The sequence below is a fragment of the Anopheles moucheti genome, chromosome X, assembly GCF_943734755.1.
Source record: "Anopheles moucheti chromosome X, idAnoMoucSN_F20_07, whole genome shotgun sequence".
Lineage (NCBI taxonomy): Eukaryota > Metazoa > Arthropoda > Insecta > Diptera > Culicidae > Anopheles > Anopheles moucheti.
Window position 1 is genome coordinate 16,712,560 of NC_069142.1, and position 20,719 is coordinate 16,733,278.

The 20,719-nt window shown below is 46.7% G+C and overlaps 2 protein-coding genes across 2 annotated transcripts; both read right to left on the minus strand.

The window, feature by feature from the left end:
• Positions 1–4,634: 4,634 nt before the first annotated feature.
• LOC128306682 (uncharacterized protein K02A2.6-like) lies at positions 4,635–5,792 on the minus strand. The gene has a single exon (XM_053044267.1). It carries the CDS (start codon positions 5,790–5,792, stop codon positions 4,635–4,637), a length of 1,158 nt encoding a protein of 385 aa, XP_052900227.1.
• A 176-nt stretch (positions 5,793–5,968) lies between these two features.
• LOC128306683 (uncharacterized) lies at positions 5,969–6,988 on the minus strand. The gene has a single exon (XM_053044268.1). The coding sequence runs from the start codon at positions 6,986–6,988 to the stop codon at positions 5,969–5,971; it is 1,020 nt and encodes a 339-aa protein (XP_052900228.1).
• Between the last annotated feature and the right edge of the window lie 13,731 nt (positions 6,989–20,719).

The window sequence follows — 20,719 nt, forward strand, 5'->3', positions numbered from 1 at the left end:
TCGGTTGCCCAGAGGTGGCCGCGACGGAGGAGGTGCTGCAGACGCAGCACGTCATCGGGCTAAGTCGGTGCTGCAGACTCCGGAAGGTGGAGACGAAGCGCCAGTGCTACCGATGCTATGAGTTTGGCCACATCGCCACCAACTGCCGCGGCAAGGATCGGTCCAGCAGATGCCATCGATGTGCTGAGCCTAAGCACTCTGGACCGTGCACTAAGGAGCGGAAATGTCTCGTCTGCAAGGGCCCGGACGCAATCGGACACTCGTTCGGCCAGCGCAACTGCCGCCAAGTAGGAGGAGGGGTCACCAGCCGGCCCTGCAATGGTTAAGGTACTCCAGCAGAACCTCAACCACAGCCAGCTGGCCCAGGACATGCTGCTGCAAACGGCCCGATCGGAAGGCTGCGACATAGTGCTGATCTCGGACCCATACCGGATCCCCGAGAACAACGGCAACTGGGTTGCGGATCCGACGGGCAACGTGGCAGCAGTATCGACAGGAAGGTACCCCATCCAACGCATTATCGAGAATCGACGGGATCGCTTCGTCGTGGTCGAGATGCGTGGCATCGTTTTCTGCTCCGTGTACCTACCACCAGTGGGTCCCGATTCGACTGTAGAGGATTTCCAGCGCAAATGGACAGAGATTGCGTCGGTGATACCGCGGAACCGGGACACCGTGATTGGCGGCGACGTCAACGCCTGGTCAAGAGCGTGGGGCATGGAACGCAGAAGCAACGATGGAGAGCGGGTGCACAGGGGCGCGGTGGTGATGGACGCAGCGGCGTCGCTGGGACTGGTCCTGTTGAATCGGGGCAACCATCCAACATGGAGCGGTCACAGTGGTCGCAGCTCCATCGTCGACGTATCCTTCTGCAGCCCGTCGCTCATGGGAGACAACGACTGGCGCGTCTGTGACGAAAATCCGAGCGACCACAACACCATCAAGTTCACGGTCGAGCGGACGACGGCACAACAGAACCTGGGACAGAGGGAGCAGCAAACGGCGGAGTGTAGGTGGGCGACCCGATTCTTCAACAAGGACCTCTTCGTTGAAGTCATGGGCTCGCTGGACATCCACAACCACACCCTCTTGGCGGACGAGCTGACGCAGGCCATGACAACCGCCTGCGACGCGACGATGCCGAGATTGCCTGCGGCCCGAGGAAGACGACGATCGGTGTACTGGTGGAACGAGGAGATTGCCCAGCTACGCCGCAACTACATCGGGATGCGGAGACGGCTCAGGAGAGCACGGACGGACGACCAGCGAGAGGAACGACGGCCGGCCTGTACAGCAGCCAGAGCAGCATTGGAGCAAGCGGTCAAGCGAAGCAAGAGGGAATACGGCGAACAGCTACCTGAACAGCTAGGGCCCCACGGATTCGGGCCGGGTTACAAGATCAGGAAGCAGCAGTGGACTGGAGCGCGCGTACCGATGGAACGAGACCCAGCGAAGCTCCAGCACATCGTCGGCGAACTTTTTCCGGAGCGACCGCCCATGGAGTGGCCCACAGCGGCCAGATTGTCGGAAGAGGACATCGACCGGGATCCCGTCACCGAGGAGGAGCTGTTGAGCATTGCAAAATCGCTCAACCCGCAGCGAGCCCCGGGCGACGACAATATCCCGAACGTGGCCCTGATAGCGGCGATGACGGCCTTTCCCGGTGTCTTCAGGAGAACGTTCCAGCACTACATCCGGACAGGCTACTTCCCGGACGAATGGAAGAGGCAACGGTTAGTGCTGTTCTCCAAGACGGGGAAACCACCCGGGGAACCGTCGTCGTACCGGCCAATCTGCCTACTGAGCGTCCTCGGGAAAGTACTGGAGCGACTCATTCAGCGCAGACTCACGGAGCATCTTGATGCGACGGGTGGTCTGTCTGACGCCCAGTACGGATTTCGAAAGGGACGCTCTACGATGGACGCCATCAACAGGGTGCTCGCCAACGGAAAGATCGCGCTCGACAAGAAGGGCAAGGGCGACCGACTGTGTGCGACGGTGACAATCGACGTGAAGAACGCCTTCAACACGGCCAACTGGACAGCGATCGGAGAGGCTCTGCAGCGAAGGAACACGCCACCGTACCTCCTGGCGATGCTGCGGAACTACTTCGAGAATCGCACGCTCCACTACGAGACGGACGAAGGATTGGTCTCGCTACCAGTGTCGGCGGGCGTGCCTCAGGGTTCGGTTTTAGGGCCAACACTGTGGAACGTCATGTACGACGACCTTCTCCGTCTGGAGCTGTTCGGGAAGCGTGCGGACATCATCGGGTTTGCTGACGACGTGACGTTCACCCTCGTTGGACGGGACACGCAGGACATTAGCGCCCTTGCTACGAGGAACCTGGAGACGATCGAGCGTTGGATGGGAGGAGTGGGATTGCAGCTGGCCCATCACAAGACCGGCTACATGATCTTCTGCACCCATCACACCCCGCAGATAGGCCAACTACGAGCGGGGACACACACGATCGAATCCACGGAGACGCTCAAGTATCTCGGGGTTGAGCTCTGCCGCAAACAGCACCACGGTCGACATCTAGAGGAGGTTTGCAACAAGGCGACTCGTATCACGAACGTTTTGACCGCCCTGATGCCGAACAAGTGTGGCCCAAAAAGCAGCAGAAGGAGACCCCTGGTGAACGTCGGGAATAGCATTGTCCGCTACGCTGCGCCAGCGTGGGGACGGAAGCTTCTACAGAGGAACACTCACCGCACCACAGTCCAGAGGTCGCATCGCACCGGAGTGCTTCGAGTGGCCAGCGCATTCCAAACGGTTTCATACGACGCCGCCTGCGTGGTTGCAAGCACCATCCCGTTAGTTCTCCTCCTAGAGGAGGACATCCGCTGCCACGACGAAAAGGCAGCGAGGGGAGGTCCAGCACCAGACATACGGAAGCGGCAGCGAGAAGAGACCATGGAGCGCTGGCAACGCCAGTGGACAGCCGGCGCAGAGCAGCAGAGTTCGCCAGGTTTGAAGACAAGAAGGCTGATCCCGAACATCAGTTCATGGGTTGGCCGCAAGCACGGGGAAATAGATTTCTATCTTACCCAAGTCCTAACGGGACACGGGTTCCTGCGGAGCTACTTCGTCAACAAAGGTATCCTGGAGGGCTCGCCTAACTGTCCGGTGTGTGAGCATGACGTGGAAGATGTCGACCACGTGATGTTCCATTGTCCACGGTTCGCCCGAGCACAACACGAGATGCAGCAACAGAGCCACACCCGCTTGACGATGGACAACCTTGCCACGGAAATGTGTGCCAGCCGCAGTACATGGGAAGCAGTCCGGACGGCCGCACGGACAATCTTCAAAAGCCTCCAAGTGAGGTGGAATGAGGAGAGTCCGCCGACGGCCAGAAGACGACGGCAGCAGCGACGAAGGAACGCGGATCAACGGAGGCAGCAATAGCGGCTCCCCGCCACCAACAACACCAGGACAACGGAAAACAGAAGCAGCAGCGGTAGCGACGAGTAACCAGAGCAGCAGCAGGAGCTAGGACCCACCCGAGAGTGGCGGCCACGGACGGGTGGATTCTGAACAACAGCAGCAGCAGCAGACGGAAGACACGAAGCGGCAGCAGCAGCGAGGACAACCAGGAAGGACGACGCAGCAGTGCGCAACAGCAAGGGTGCTACGCACACACGACCCCGCAGGGAGTACTACGCACATCAGCGCATCGGCAGGGTTCGGATCAGGTCGAGGAGTGGTTTAGTGCGGTCGCATCGGTTGCTTGACTCGCTTCACGGGTCAAGCTTCATGATGAATCCCACATAACCCATCTCGAGGGGCGGTGTCTAGCCGCGATATGCCCCTCTAGGTGGGTACCTTTTGAAGGTTCCCTCCCCGTTAACAAAAAAAAAAAAAAAAGGCATTGAACCGTTAGAGAACCGTAGAAAAAATGCGCAAGCGCTTTTTGTCGCAGGAATTTTAAAAGGAACCATTAACGCCCCAAATATACTGAACAAATTAACGATATGGATTCATAGATGGACCTCCAGATCCCGCCCGTTTCTAAGGTTAGGTTTTAAAAATACCCAATACGGTGCAAACGATCCTATTGAGGCTATGTCACGCGAATTTAACGGCGCTTACAACATGTTCGATTTTCATGAACCGGTATCATCCTTTAGGGAAAGACTGCGTTACCGCGGTGTAGGTCCAAATTGATCTTAGTAAATAAGCGAACACATTTTGTAACACTTTTTGTTTAGCCAATGTATGGCGGACAAGTTTATATTAAATAAATAAATAAATAAATAAGTCGTATTCCCCTGATAATTTAGTATTCAGGGATCGAATACTTTTTTACACATTACAAATCTAGCAACAATCATTTTGTGTTTAAAAGTCACTTTCGTTTTACTTTAATAAAAACCGAGACGGTCGAATTTAAAACACTTAATACAACACACTTTATTTTAAGACTTAACACAAATATAACAATAAGGCGGGACGCTACAGAACACGTCCCTTCGCTTGGACGGTTGCGTTGGAAGAGAACAAGACGATGGCCACGCGCACAGCCGACGATAGCCGAACAACGTACGTCGATCGCTGTCGCACGACGACAGGATCGAGCAAAGCCGTAACGCTTCACGACCGAGGTGTATACACAACACCTCCCCCTTTTAAGTCAGCCTGTACGGGCTGAACGTACGTGGCAATCTTCTAATCCTAGAAGAACGTCGTGGTAGCCGCGTCTGCTGTGTGTTGCTCCTGCTATTAGCCGGGGGTCCTTGCTGCTCTTCCAAATGTGCCGGTGCTGTTGGCGATGATGCTAATGCTCGCTGCGCCTCTACCTGCGCAGGCGGTGCTGATGATGATGTAGGATGCGATGCGGGCGACGGCACGGGTAACGCTGGCTGATGAGATGAAGGATGCGGCAAATCCCATTCATCCAACAGGATAAATATGGGTAGTTGATGCTCCGTTCGCTCGTTCCGTTCAGCCGGGCCAGCAACACGACGTCGGAGCTGATTCACGTGACGCCGATGCTTTTGCTGGTCCTGGGTAACCACCTCGTAAATGACATTACCCACTCTGCGAACTATCCTTCCAGATGCCCAGCTCCAAGAGTTTGCCTTGTATACTTTAGCATACACCAAATCACCCGGCTGCCATTCTCGAATATCGCTCCTAGTGATGGTCTCTGATGACGCTGGCGGCCGCAACAGATGATGAACTGTTCTGGTTGCTCTTCCGATCATCACCTCGGCTGGGGTACGTTGCGCCAAAACAGGATTTGGTGTGGAGCGATAGGTTTGAAGAAACAGATCCAATGCTTCTTCCAGCGACGTACTTCCCACCTGTATTTTCCTCAACGCCCGCTTGAACGTGTCTACGAACCGCTCGGCTTGGCCGTTCGATTGTGGATGAAAAGGTGGAGTTCGAATATGCTCGATGCCGTTCCGCTCGCAGAACTCGCTGAAGACTTCGCTGGTGAATTGGGGGCCATTGTCGCTGACCAATGTTATCGGTGGTCCAAACCTAGCAAATATGCCTCGCAAGATGGTAATTGTAGCGGATGAGGTAATACTCGCCGTTTTCACGATCTCAGGCCACTTAGAGAAGGCATCTACGACGACCAGGAAATACACTCCATCCACTGGACCGGCGTAGTCGATGTGAACACGATGCCAAGGACCGGATGGTTTTGGCCATAATGATGGGGCCACTGCTTGAGGGGATTTGGCTGCGGCCTGACACGGCCCACAGGTAGCGACGCAATCGGTGATGTCGTTGTCCAGTGATGGCCAGTAAACGAAACTGCGCGCAATCGCCTTCATCCGCTGGATGCCTGGGTGTCCACGATGTAGCTGGTTTAGGCACCTTTTTTGTAGAGCAGCGGGTACCACTACCCTCTCCCCGAAAAGAATGCAGCCATCCACGGTTGTCAGCGCATCTCTTCGGTGATGAAAGCGGACTAAATCCTCTGCGTAAGCCACGCCCCGAGGCCAACCCTCTAGGACGTACCAGTGATCATTGCATTTTCACGCTTCAGGTTAGCAATGCGGTTGCATTCCGCCGATATTTGCTCTAGAGTGATATCGGGGCGCTCTTCAATGCGAGTGAGCAGCTTCACTCTAAAATCCTTGTCCGTTTCCTCCTTCAGTCCGCAGACAAAAACTAAGCACTTGAGCTGTTCCTCGCTCATTCCATTTAGCTCGAAATCCACGCACGCCCGATTAACGCGACATGCGTACACCAAAAAATCCTCACTCTTGCTCTTTACTAACTGCATGCATTTGTAACGCTTAGTTAGCAAGGATTCTGTTTTTCCAAAAATGGATTTTAGTTTGGCAATGGTTGCCTCGAGCGTAAAATCACGGGGTTTTTGGGGAAGAATATAGTTCACATACCTTTCGTGCTCTAACGGACCCAGCTTCCTCAGGAGTAAGCGCACTTTGGCCGCATCGTCAATCCTGGCTGCATCTCTGACGAACAAATCCTCGTAACGCGAATAACATTTCTCGAACGTTACGCCTGCGTCAGCATCGAAACGGAATTCCGTGATGTTCCTGGCCAACGAATCAAGGATTTGCTCAGGATTGAAGGGAAACTGGTGATGCTGCTGCTGCGGCTGTGATGCTGACTGCGGTTGTGATACCGATTGCTGCTGCTGCTGTGGCTGTGATGCTGACTGCGGTTGTGATACCGATTGCTGCTGCTCCAACTTGGTCATTACTTGCTGCATGAGCTGGATCAATTGCAACATTGTGGGCTCACCGCTTTGATACAAATTCGTCTGTGATGACGGCATTGGGAGCGATGGGGGATGCTGGCTTGATGACGCCGTGAAAAGCGATGGCGGATGCTGGCTTGATGACGCCGTGATATGGGATGGCGGATGCTGGGTGGGCGATCCTGCTTGATGATCCAACGTTGCACCGTTCGGCTGGAACGGCGGTCCAAACCCGGGTTGTAGATGCGCGGTACCCGGAACATCGAATTGCTGCGAGAGACGACGTTGATCCTCTTCCATACTATTGTCTCTCAGGTCCGTGTTCTTGCGACGCCGCTTGCGTGGGAGCGGAATGATTGCACTTCGCGGTATGCTTTTTTTTCACTAAACTTTAGTCCTCGTCGCCACTTTTGTGTTTAAAAGTCACTTTCGTTTTACTTTAATAAAAACCGAGACGGTCGAATTTAAAACACTTAATACAACACACTTTATTTTAAGACTTAACACAAATATAACAATAAGGCGGGACGCTACAGAACACGTCCCTTCGCTTGGACGGTTGCGTTGGAAGAGAACAAGACGATGGCCACGCGCACAGCCGACGATAGCCGAACAACGTACGTCGATCGCTGTCGCACGACGACAGGATCGAGCAAAGCCGTAACGCTTCACGACCGAGGTGTATACACAACAAATCATAACCATAAATTCATCCCGACTCCATACAAATAAACGCTGACCGTCCTCTATCGTAAAATGACAGCGCCAGGCGAAAAAAATCATGACTTCTATTACGATATTTGCATTGTAAAATATAACTATTTTTCATTTTAATATTTTGTTTTTACTTTTGTAGTGCGTTTATGTATGCTTAGTAAAGCAAGCATGGATATGTGTAACTGTAGTCAAGAATTTAAGTAATATTTAGTGGTATACTGAATTTTCTCCGCAGCTGCGCGAACAATCGTACCTTTCTTTCGTTTATTTCGATATTTGTACTTTGTTTCTTTACCTCGGCCTATTTTTGTTTTTCAGAAACTGCCATTATTTTATCATTTATAAAGTTCTAATTTACATTACAACATAATTTCTGCGGAACAAATTTCTATACAATAAATTTTATATTTCGTACCGTGTCTTCGATCCGATCATTTCCTCAAATGAAATACCTGAAAATTGTTCTTTGTTGGATGTAATATTCCATAAGCAGTTGATTTTATTGACAAAACTAACCGTACACAACAATATAAAATCATCAAAATCCATGACCAAAAACCTTACGGATAGCTTTAGTATAGCACGGATAATACAACTCATTTTCTAAATTTGATTAACCTTGAACGGGACGAATCTTGGAATAAACAAAACAATAAAAAAAATTAAGCAACCGCAACAATCATTCTACCCACGATTGAAATTTAGTACACCACTTAAAATGTCAACCTCGTTAGTGTTCCATCTATCCTTTTTATCAAATATTATCTTATTATAACTAATTACTTATAACTTAACCTGCTATAGTTAAGTTTATTGCTTATTGTTCTTTATTTTAATCATTATTCATCGCATGGATTTCATTTTCATTCTCCCATAAACTTTGTTACTTCTGTGCGAAAGTTAGTTAATTTATTTTATTCATTAGAACTGCCAGGCTATACAACTTTTTTACCACTTAGCCGGCAATCTGTCCTTGCTACAGGGGAACAGTCTGGATAGAATTTCGTACACACGTTTCTGGTCTTAACGTGTAGGACCGGCACTGATACCAAATACACCACTGGGTCGCACCTGAAAGTTAGTTATACAACGAAAAGAAATGCAATAGTTTGGTAAAATAACATGTATCAAACTAAGAAAAAGCTCTTGTAGGCACATTTACTGTACATACAACCATGTCGTCATCGCTTGATGGAGTATCGGGAAACAATTTGTACGTGTATATAAAATTCGACAAAAGTGAAGTAATACCAACACTTTTCATGAAATTGCGGTGGTACAAAGAAAATAAATATTGTGTGGATGCATATTGTTTAAGATACACTTGTAGGAAGCGGTGTGTGTTAAGCTGTTTGCTACAAACAAACAAAATAATTTTATGAACAAAATAACGCTTGGTAGCCTGAATCGAAACAGTCAGCTTCTATTATTCATCGAAAACTTGAATGTTTTATTAGTTTTCCCCCGGACTAGCTGACAGTGAATTCTCATTTTTTAGTACACTACTTAACATAAATATATGGACAACAGGTTTTCGAAATTTACTTATAATTTTTTAGAGATTGATAAACACTTTAAATATTTGGAAAGTCGTAAAATTTAATTTTTAAAATGTTATTTTTGAAATGTTATTGAATTATCGCAACAAAATGGAATTATTATCCCTTAACATAAGTTTATTGGCACTGTTAGAAAACCGATGGTTTGCTAACGATTTAGCGAATAACACTAAAGAATAAGACTTTTTTTGCCTGTCACGGTTCAATCGTGGGTGCCAAAAAATTGGTCTTTATTCCTTACCAGTTGTTTTAAAAAGAGGTCGCAGGCGCATCCTGCGATCGGTTTTATCCCTTTTGATTTCTTCCTCCTCTACGTAGTTTTTAATTTTCCCTGGCGCTCTCTGACAGGTGGTTGGGAACGTTCCACCCACTGTTGTAGAGTTCCCAACATTGTCCCTCCAAGTATTACACAGTTGATTGTTATTCTAACTAAACTGCTGTATTACTTCTGTTTCACCTGTCAGTTCCTTATCTGTCTATGAAGTGGTATACACTGCAAGTGATACAACCTCTCCTACGCTTAATGCAACTTCCTTTTGTCATCCGTCAAGTGACACCGCGTGTTATTGTTATTAACTGTTCGTAGTGATGCACAGCTTTCGAATTAAATTGCCTGTTACTAATTTCGCGTTAACAATAAACTCGAGCGCCGATTCGATATTCGCGGGTAAGTATCTTGCACTTCGTTTACTAGCCTGCGCGCATGTCTAACTTTCTTTCGTTTCACAGTAGCTTGCCTAATCGTCAACAATTTATCATCAACCGATACTTCCGATACGCAGCGTCTTTTCGGCCCGCAGTGTTTTCGATGGTTACTATCTAGCACTCGGTACGTTCTTCTCTCGAGCCTCCGTACCTGTTTGAACCGACCAATCCATTTGATAAGTATGGATCGATACGCACTAACCCATTTTTGCTTGGCCAAATCTGTTGCGCTTTGTTTCTCCTTCCAGGTCGATGCTCTCATCACAGGACAAAGACAAATCGGTATCGGAGTGGCAGGATCGGGCCTCTTGTCGTCCGGCGGCAGGTCGTTATGCTGCACCATCTGGTCGAGGACCTTGTTCGTGGAACGTACCAAACGCTCGCAGTAATCGCCGTGGTTGTGTGTCTCAGGCACAACTATTAGTTTCTTTCGCGGTCCGCGACACTTCGTTTGCGCCGCTATGCGCTTAGTTTCCTGTATCGTTACCCACGTTGTCTTTGCTAAAATGGGAGATGCTTGTTCGGAGTGTTTAGTGATAACTACATACCGTTTCTTCGCTACCACTGCCTTGCCGGGAAGACGATTTTCCGCAGGAGCGTCTGATGTCATGGAACATCTGTCGTAAACGTCACATCTTGGCGGGGTATTCGAAGCGGCTGGTGTGTCCGATTTGCTGCCCCTAGTCTCCATCGATTGACTAAGATGGAAGTTATCTACGCCGAGCGGAATGCGGGGTACAGCACGGACACAAGATGCCAATGCAAGCCCTCTCAGGTAAGTATAGTTGCGATGCAGTCGATCCAGCTCTACTGCCTGCACTGGTAACACAAGCGTCTTCGCGTTGTGCACATCCGATAACTCGTGCGTTGTAAGCGCTCCGCTGCATTCTGCTATACGCACATTCACACATTCGTCTGATCCTGAGTTGGTCCTTACGTTGTTAACGATGGAGTTGTCCGGGGGCTGCTCTTCCGAACGAAGCAGTCGATGACGCCGCGCTCCACATCCATCCCAATCACACAATGTCGTCACAATGCAGCTACCGCCGCAGTATGTCAGACACTCCCAACAAATCTTTCGCTCATTAACAAATTTTCTCCTTGCAGCAACCGCAGCTACCTGAAACTTTTCACACCGATCTAAAGACCTGCAGTCTTTACCGCAAAAGACGCATGTCGACGCCGCGATCGTAATGTCGTTCACCGGAGCCGAAACGTCGCCCCCGGGAACCAGCACGCCATCCGCTGCAGCTGAAATACGGGCACTTGCCTTACGAAGCGTCTCGTTGAAGCCCGAGTAATGAATACGCTTCATATAAATGGGTTGCTCTTCGTGCGGACGTGCAAATTGCAATCGATGGATTTGAAACCGTTGGCGTCGAGGCCGTTGTGCCTGTAAACGTGGTCCCGGTGTTCGGTCATCTATTACATCGAAGCCGCTTATAGGTGTCTTATCGAAGACACCGCTAAAATCGTCTGTCAGATCACCAATCCAACTTTCAGACTCAATCAAGGTCACCTCCGGTAACGTATTCCTCGTTCTCGTCCAATCAATTTGTGTAGTGGACAGCAGTTCACAGACCAACTCCTTTCGGTCCCTTTGGCTTTGGTTAAGAAAAGTGCTGTGAAGTGAACAAGGCTGTGTAGTGTGATTAGAGTGCAATGCGTTGTTTCTCGAGTGCATCACGTTTTCCTGTCGTGTCGCATGATCTAAGTAGCACGATGGCGTCGCGTGTGTCGTGTATCCCGGATACGTCGCGTGAGTTTCGTATCCAGGACGTGTTGCGTATCCTGGATGCGTGTATGCGTGACGTGTTACATACGTCGGATGTGTTGCGCTCACTGCGTGTGTTGCGCGTTCAGTGCGTGTAGCACGTAGCGATGTGTGCGTGTCACGTGGTTCATGACCGATAGCGCTAGGATGTTGACCTCTAGTGCCCTCATCTCGCCTTACGTGGCGCATGGAATCCTCCATGTTGCACGCCCACTCGTCGAACTCCGGCTCACGTGTAGGATGCGTGCCACGTTCTATGGCCGCCATACGGTGGTGCCGGTCTATTTCGTCGATCTCCATCATTTCGCGCTCGAGTTCGCGTCTTCTACGACGACGTTCTTCGTACGCCGTGCACGCAATCTGCATCTCAAGCCACGCATCATCTTGTCTCCATCTGCGACCATACAACTCACCCGTCTTACTCTGACCCGGTTCGCGACCTGTTGCGATTCCTGCTTGTAGATCGCTACTCCCGGTGTCTTCTTCCGACGGATTATTGTCGTAGTGATGCGTGTGTCCCGCCTTACTTTGTTGCACCCGCGCGTATGGTACCCCTTCTCCTGGTGTAGGGTTGTACCTCGAGGTGAGTCCTTCCGACGGGTTGGCAGCTTCGTGTAATGTGCCCGGGGTAGATGCTCCACTGGGGCCGCTGGCAATGTTATCACGCTGCACATCCTGGCTTGTCCCTGGAGTAACTTCTACCGCCCATGGCATACGATGGGTACTCTGATCCATCACTGTCTCACTTTCACTTTTCACTCGCGCGATTTACTCACTTCGATCCGCGAAAACGGAAACTATCCGTGTGAAAGTTTCGACGCACGAAACTTAGCGAACGCGATAACACGGTACTAAATTGGTAACGAGCCAATTTTGTTGTAATATATCCAATTTTATGGAATATATCCAATTTTTTGGAATGTTAGAAAACCGATGGTTTGCTAACGATTTAGCGAATAACACTAAAGAATAAGACTTTTTTTGCCTGTCACGGTTCAATCGTGGGTGCCAAAAAATTGGTCTTTATTCCTTACCAGTTGTTTTAAAAAGAGGTCGCAGGCGCATCCTGCGATCGGTTTTATCCCTTTTGATTTCTTCCTCCTCTACGTAGTTTTTAATTTTCCCTGGCGCTCTCTGACAGGTGGTTGGGAACGTTCCACCCACTGTTGTAGAGTTCCCAACATTGTCCCTCCAAGTATTACACAGTTGATTGTTATTCTAACTAAACTGCTGTATTACTTCTGTTTCACCTGTCAGTTCCTTATCTGTCTATGAAGTGGTATACACTGCAAGTGATACAACCTCTCCTACGCTTAATGCAACTTCCTTTTGTCATCCGTCAAGTGACACCGCGTGTTATTGTTATTAACTGTTCGTAGTGATGCACAGCTTTCGAATTAAATTGCCTGTTACTAATTTCGCGTTAACAATAAACTCGAGCGCCGATTCGATATTCGCGGGTAAGTATCTTGCACTTCGTTTACTAGCCTGCGCGCATGTCTAACTTTCTTTCGTTTCACAGTAGCTTGCCTAATCGTCAACAATTTATCATCAACCGATACTTCCGATACGCAGCGTCTTTTCGGCCCGCAGTGTTTTCGATGGTTACTATCTAGCACTCGGTACGTTCTTCTCTCGAGCCTCCGTACCTGTTTGAACCGACCAATCCATTTGATAAGTATGGATCGATACGCACTAACCCATTTTTGCTTGGCCAAATCTGTTGCGCTTTGTTTCTCCTTCCAGGTCGATGCTCTCATCACAGGACAAAGACAAATCGGTATCGGAGTGGCAGGATCGGGCCTCTTGTCGTCCGGCGGCAGGTCGTTATGCTGCACCATCTGGTCGAGGACCTTGTTCGTGGAACGTACCAAACGCTCGCAGTAATCGCCGTGGTTGTGTGTCTCAGGCACAACTATTAGTTTCTTTCGCGGTCCGCGACACTTCGTTTGCGCCGCTATGCGCTTAGTTTCCTGTATCGTTACCCACGTTGTCTTTGCTAAAATGGGAGATGCTTGTTCGGAGTGTTTAGTGATAACTACATACCGTTTCTTCGCTACCACTGCCTTGCCGGGAAGACGATTTTCCGCAGGAGCGTCTGATGTCATGGAACATCTGTCGTAAACGTCACATCTTGGCGGGGTATTCGAAGCGGCTGGTGTGTCCGATTTGCTGCCCCTAGTCTCCATCGATTGACTAAGATGGAAGTTATCTACGCCGAGCGGAATGCGGGGTACAGCACGGACACAAGATGCCAATGCAAGCCCTCTCAGGTAAGTATAGTTGCGATGCAGTCGATCCAGCTCTACTGCCTGCACTGGTAACACAAGCGTCTTCGCGTTGTGCACATCCGATAACTCGTGCGTTGTAAGCGCTCCGCTGCATTCTGCTATACGCACATTCACACATTCGTCTGATCCTGAGTTGGTCCTTACGTTGTTAACGATGGAGTTGTCCGGGGGCTGCTCTTCCGAACGAAGCAGTCGATGACGCCGCGCTCCACATCCATCCCAATCACACAATGTCGTCACAATGCAGCTACCGCCGCAGTATGTCAGACACTCCCAACAAATCTTTCGCTCATTAACAAATTTTCTCCTTGCAGCAACCGCAGCTACCTGAAACTTTTCACACCGATCTAAAGACCTGCAGTCTTTACCGCAAAAGACGCATGTCGACGCCGCGATCGTAATGTCGTTCACCGGAGCCGAAACGTCGCCCCCGGGAACCAGCACGCCATCCGCTGCAGCTGAAATACGGGCACTTGCCTTACGAAGCGTCTCGTTGAAGCCCGAGTAATGAATACGCTTCATATAAATGGGTTGCTCTTCGTGCGGACGTGCAAATTGCAATCGATGGATTTGAAACCGTTGGCGTCGAGGCCGTTGTGCCTGTAAACGTGGTCCCGGTGTTCGGTCATCTATTACATCGAAGCCGCTTATAGGTGTCTTATCGAAGACACCGCTAAAATCGTCTGTCAGATCACCAATCCAACTTTCAGACTCAATCAAGGTCACCTCCGGTAACGTATTCCTCGTTCTCGTCCAATCAATTTGTGTAGTGGACAGCAGTTCACAGACCAACTCCTTTCGGTCCCTTTGGCTTTGGTTAAGAAAAGTGCTGTGAAGTGAACAAGGCTGTGTAGTGTGATTAGAGTGCAATGCGTTGTTTCTCGAGTGCATCACGTTTTCCTGTCGTGTCGCATGATCTAAGTAGCACGATGGCGTCGCGTGTGTCGTGTATCCCGGATACGTCGCGTGAGTTTCGTATCCAGGACGTGTTGCGTATCCTGGATGCGTGTATGCGTGACGTGTTACATACGTCGGATGTGTTGCGCTCACTGCGTGTGTTGCGCGTTCAGTGCGTGTAGCACGTAGCGATGTGTGCGTGTCACGTGGTTCATGACCGATAGCGCTAGGATGTTGACCTCTAGTGCCCTCATCTCGCCTTACGTGGCGCATGGAATCCTCCATGTTGCACGCCCACTCGTCGAACTCCGGCTCACGTGTAGGATGCGTGCCACGTTCTATGGCCGCCATACGGTGGTGCCGGTCTATTTCGTCGATCTCCATCATTTCGCGCTCGAGTTCGCGTCTTCTACGACGACGTTCTTCGTACGCCGTGCACGCAATCTGCATCTCAAGCCACGCATCATCTTGTCTCCATCTGCGACCATACAACTCACCCGTCTTACTCTGACCCGGTTCGCGACCTGTTGCGATTCCTGCTTGTAGATCGCTACTCCCGGTGTCTTCTTCCGACGGATTATTGTCGTAGTGATGCGTGTGTCCCGCCTTACTTTGTTGCACCCGCGCGTATGGTACCCCTTCTCCTGGTGTAGGGTTGTACCTCGAGGTGAGTCCTTCCGACGGGTTGGCAGCTTCGTGTAATGTGCCCGGGGTAGATGCTCCACTGGGGCCGCTGGCAATGTTATCACGCTGCACATCCTGGCTTGTCCCTGGAGTAACTTCTACCGCCCATGGCATACGATGGGTACTCTGATCCATCACTGTCTCACTTTCACTTTTCACTCGCGCGATTTACTCACTTCGATCCGCGAAAACGGAAACTATCCGTGTGAAAGTTTCGACGCACGAAACTTAGCGAACGCGATAACACGGTACTAAATTGGTAACGAGCCAATTTTGTTGTAATATATCCAATTTTATGGAATATATCCAATTTTTTGGAATGTTAGAAAACCGATGGTTTGCTAACGATTTAGCGAATAACACTAAAGAATAAGACTTTTTTTGCCTGTCACGGTTCAATCGTGGGTGCCAAAAAATTGGTCTTTATTCCTTACCAGTTGTTTTAAAAAGAGGTCGCAGGCGCATCCTGCGATCGGTTTTATCCCTTTTGATTTCTTCCTCCTCTACGTAGTTTTTAATTTTCCCTGGCGCTCTCTGACAGGTGGTTGGGAACGTTCCACCCACTGTTGTAGAGTTCCCAACAGGCACCTATAAACCTAACACGTTTCTCTCTTTAAATTTAAAGAGTTCTTTAAAGAGTTTAAAAATAGAAGAAAATATCAAAAGTTCATTCACTGAAACTATTTGTATGACAATTTTAAAACCTATTTAAGTCTACTTAATTGTAATACATTGTGTTAGGAGAAAATTTATCACATTTTAATTTTTTATTGTTTTTAAAAAGTGTTAAAATGATCTGACTTATTATTTATGTTCATTTTGAAAATACCAATGAAATGATCTGTATATGTCGTGAGCAAATATGTTAAAGAGAGTAACGATGCCCCATAAACATTCAAAACCAGCGATGTAAAAGTGATGTGTACATTTATATCATTAGAAACTAAGCAAATTCATAAAAAAATATAATATCAACTATACCGTTCGCTTATTTTGAGTTGTGAACTAACTTGTTCATGCAATACGGAAAAATATGGAATGACGTGAAAATGAAGATTAGAAATGCTATTCTAACATTATGTTCATCTATTTCTTTAAAAAAAAACTTGAATGAGTATTAAACACCAGGTATCCGTATAGTTATGTTGAGCAATGTATTTACATAGGGTAAGAAGTACGCAAACCTTCTAATGTTTAACAAAACCTTAAATTATGACTCTGCGCTAAATTTCAACCCGTGGTTTTAGTTCGAATGCTGAATGAGGGGGTTTAAAAAATCATTATGTATGCTAACTGTGTGTGCATGTGAGTTTTATTAGCTAGCCCCTTCCGCTAGCCGTATATTAAGTTTTAAGTTTCGTTTGTGCTTATTTGTGGTTCGAATTTACTATTGGAGTATAAATGCATTAATGTTTAAACAGAAAGCGTATCATAATCGGTATTCAACCATATTTAATACAAGCAGAGGTAGCAAGCAACTGAAAATATCTATTATAAAACATTTTTACATGTTTTAGAGCACAAGCAATTTCCTGCAAGATAATAGAAAAGTTAATCCACATAAACTAAAAATTGCTCGCACTAATCGAAATGTAAGAAATTTAGAACAAGAATGCGATGCACTATAAATAATGATTTCATCCCGAAATCAAATAGAGAGATAACCAATGCTGCTACAATAACCCCAAAGAGTAGATGCCATACATCCATTATACGACTGCAGTGTTTTCTTGTCTGTTCATGAACATCGATATGATTGGACCAAACTAAAAGAAACAATAATTTCTGTGCATGTGCGCTAATGCAACGGAAGTGTTTGCACTACAAATGCGGCAGTAGTTCAGCTTTACTTCACTGCGGACTTCCTGTTTCCGTTGTACGACAGAAAGCACATATCAAACTAATGGACTAGAAGATCCTGCTACTATTAGAGGATTAATTTCTTCCTTAACAGAATTAGCGTAAGGAAGATGAGAAAATTAATTGTATCCATCTTGCATCTTCGTGTCTAGTGGATCGACTGACTATATGACTGAGCCCGATCGATCGTCATATTTTTTTAAATATAGAATTATTACTAGAAAAAGTTGGTAACATTATGCAACTGTAAGTTAATCAATTACTCTAAGTAGAGCAATTGATAGGAAGGATTAATCTGAATCGAATTCGAAGTAAATTAATCAATTCGTGCTACAGATGCAAAAGTTCTCCATAATAGTAAAACTTTTGACAAAAATACAGCCTCGATGTTTCTTCTAAATGTATAAGTGTGTCGTATGTGTCTCTAAATTATCAACCAAAAGCCGTTTGAGGCATACGTCGTTCATGGAGCAAGTTGACAATGCATCAGAATAGTCGAGATGCAGCGAATGAGGAATGTTAATTCAAATGCGAAACGTAAAGAGCCAGGGAGATAGAGGTAGCGAGAGACAGACAAGACGTAACAGATATGTTATAGAAATCAGTGAGAATTAATGCTATTTTACATGATAATTATACAAATGGTCATGGACGAGCATGTGATTCATTTACACACGCATATGTTTTAGCAAATATTAATGAATATGTACTACACATAGGCATATATTTATTAGCCACGAATTCGAACACTACAATACATAAGAATCATACACAGGCACTCCTAGAAACGTAATTACAGTTATACTTAAGCAATGAATGAAAACGAATGCAACTTTTTTTTTATTCGCTTTCTGTGCTGCATCTTCATTTTGTATTGTGAATGATGTTGGATTGTGGGAGTTGCGCTAGATGGTAAGATGCTGAATAACCAGCAGTAGGAGCACTGTAATTGATTATTGTAATGAACGTCAGCTCATCGATGCAATCGTTCATCTAAAATCATTCAGAAAAAGCTATGGCAAACCAAATTGATATGCCGCACATAACAATATTAAAAATTGACAGATAAAGAAATAAATAAACTTGATGTGATACATATAAAAGGAATTAGAAATAAAACAAAATAGAAAACATACCACAGTGTACTTTTAGTACCCAAGATATGCGGTTGATGTATTCCAGAGAAACAGGCGTACTTCAAAATTTCGCGTAACTGAAATTTCCTTCAAAACATCGTTATTGAATGGGACGAACACCGGTTATTACGTTACGAACCGCATTCAAAACTAATATTTCTACATTTATTTCAAGAATTGCAGTAACATTTTATGAAATGAATTTGTTGTAATAATAAAATGTAACGTGTTTTTGAGCTTCATTGCAAATTGCAAACTAGATATACGGCCGGCCTGGCCGTTCGTCCGTGAATAAACAAAGAAATTTGTATACTAAAGTTGATTTTCACATACAAAACTACACGAAATGTCTAATTTATGATATCCACTCATCTCTGAAACAGCGGAATTCAGGTGAAGACTGTTTTGTAAAATAAATATTCAAGCAGAATCAATTGAACGTTTGAACTAACACAAAATAACTCAACTGCAGAAATTGGCACCATTGAGGTACATCCAAATTTTTTTCGCTCTAATGAACGTATAAGCATCTGATTGATAGTGAGTTTGTCAGCGTTTATACAACTTCCATTTTATTCTTCACACTTCATCGCAAACCAACTGGTGTTCCCTGCAATGCAAGGGTCGATCGAGAACGGCTAGCTAGAGGATTAGACGGCTTTAGTGGTAGAACGATAAACTGTTCGCAGTTGTTCATGGCTATGCAATACGTTTGTATGAATGGCGATTAATAACTGTAATGCAAAATGATCGCTTTAAACATCTCCAAACTTTGTTGCTTTGGTAATAAAATCCCTTTTGCGACGATGTCGGTAACTATGGGTGAAAGTAGGAAGCGTGGAAAGTTAAAGACGCCATCTATGTGTAAGATTGAAAAGCTCTTTTAGATACAGTGTCATCTATGTGTAAGAATGAAAGGCTCTTTTCCATATAGTGTCACCTATGTGTAGGGTTAAACAGCCTTCGAGCTTTCATTATACGGAAGCTGCACGCAAAAGTTGAAACTCTACCCCATCTATCGGCTATCTTGGACAGCGAGTGTTGCACAAAGCGCATTGAATACACACAGGGGCATTTTAGTTTCCACATGAAAACGGATGTCCCAAAAGGTCGCGCGACCCAAAACTTGGAACTAATCGCGACCGTTTTTAGACGTCGCGTTTCGGTCTTGATTATGTGCCAAAGGAAGCAGGTTTGACCTCAGCTCGGTCGCGTTTTGAGGTGTGTGGCTTGGCTAAAGCGCTTTTTTTTAGCTTTTGCAAAATTTAACGAACGGAAATTTAGCGAAAGGCAAAAAAATAAATTAAGGTGGTGGAGGTGGTACACGTGTCTATCAGTACTATTTGTCTCTTTTCCACTACTCTTCGCCCTAGTGTTTATTCTTTGGCTTGGAATGTGCTGTTCTGTCGTCCTGCTACTGCTACCACATATCAGCTGTGTGTGGGGAAAGTGAGGGGAAGACATTATTGTGATATTTGCCAACCTGCTCAGGTCTGTATTTCTGTAAGGAAACCATCGAAGAGAAAGCGGAATTGAACGGATTCTTACCATGAGTGTTTGCGGCACTCGTCTGAAGATGATGCTACGGCGATATCGTGTCAGAGAGTTGATAACGACTGCGTTTTATTCTACGCGCAGCGCGTGAAACTTTAATCTTAATCTGCTGCGTTGAAGTCATGGTTTTGGTTCGAGGATGCATCAAAACGTTGCGTAATGGGTGTGCGCAATAATATGTTTTTTTAGTTAGTCAAATGATATTCTTTTGGTGTCGATATGGCAAACAAAACTGTTTTTGTCAACGGCGTCCCGTGGATTATTGTGGAAGATGGATCGTTTCTAGAAGAACCATATTAAAAGAGACGCTGCTAGGCAAAGACAGGCGATTGAGGAATTTGCAGCAGCAACCCGGCCAGATGAAGGGTCTCTTCCTCGGTCGGAGTTTGAATCCGCACCGGTTGAAACTAAGGAACAGCTAGAGGATTTAGATCAAGGCCTACAAGTAGATTCGGATTTCAAGCCACAAGTAGAGACATTTTTTGCGCTGGTAAATTAATCGCGCATACTTAATAATCCTTGGAAGGTATAATACGAAGCGCGAGGCTACATAACGACATCTATGACACGATATTCTACCGATCTGCATCAGGTGGTCGATTTGCTGTTCAGGAAACCATTTTTCAGAAAACAACACATAACTGAACTCTGTCGTTTATTTCTTATACTCCAGCTATGGGAACTTGAGCAAAAACAATTTTGTAGTTGTTGTGGTTTAAGATAAAACAATCTTAGAAATAGTTTTATTATGTTCTACATATCACAATGTAGCGACAGATGAATGATGCGCCCAAGAAATTAGTGCTGCGCTCTGTAGGTAATGTAAATGTGTACATATTTGTGCGCAAAGTAAC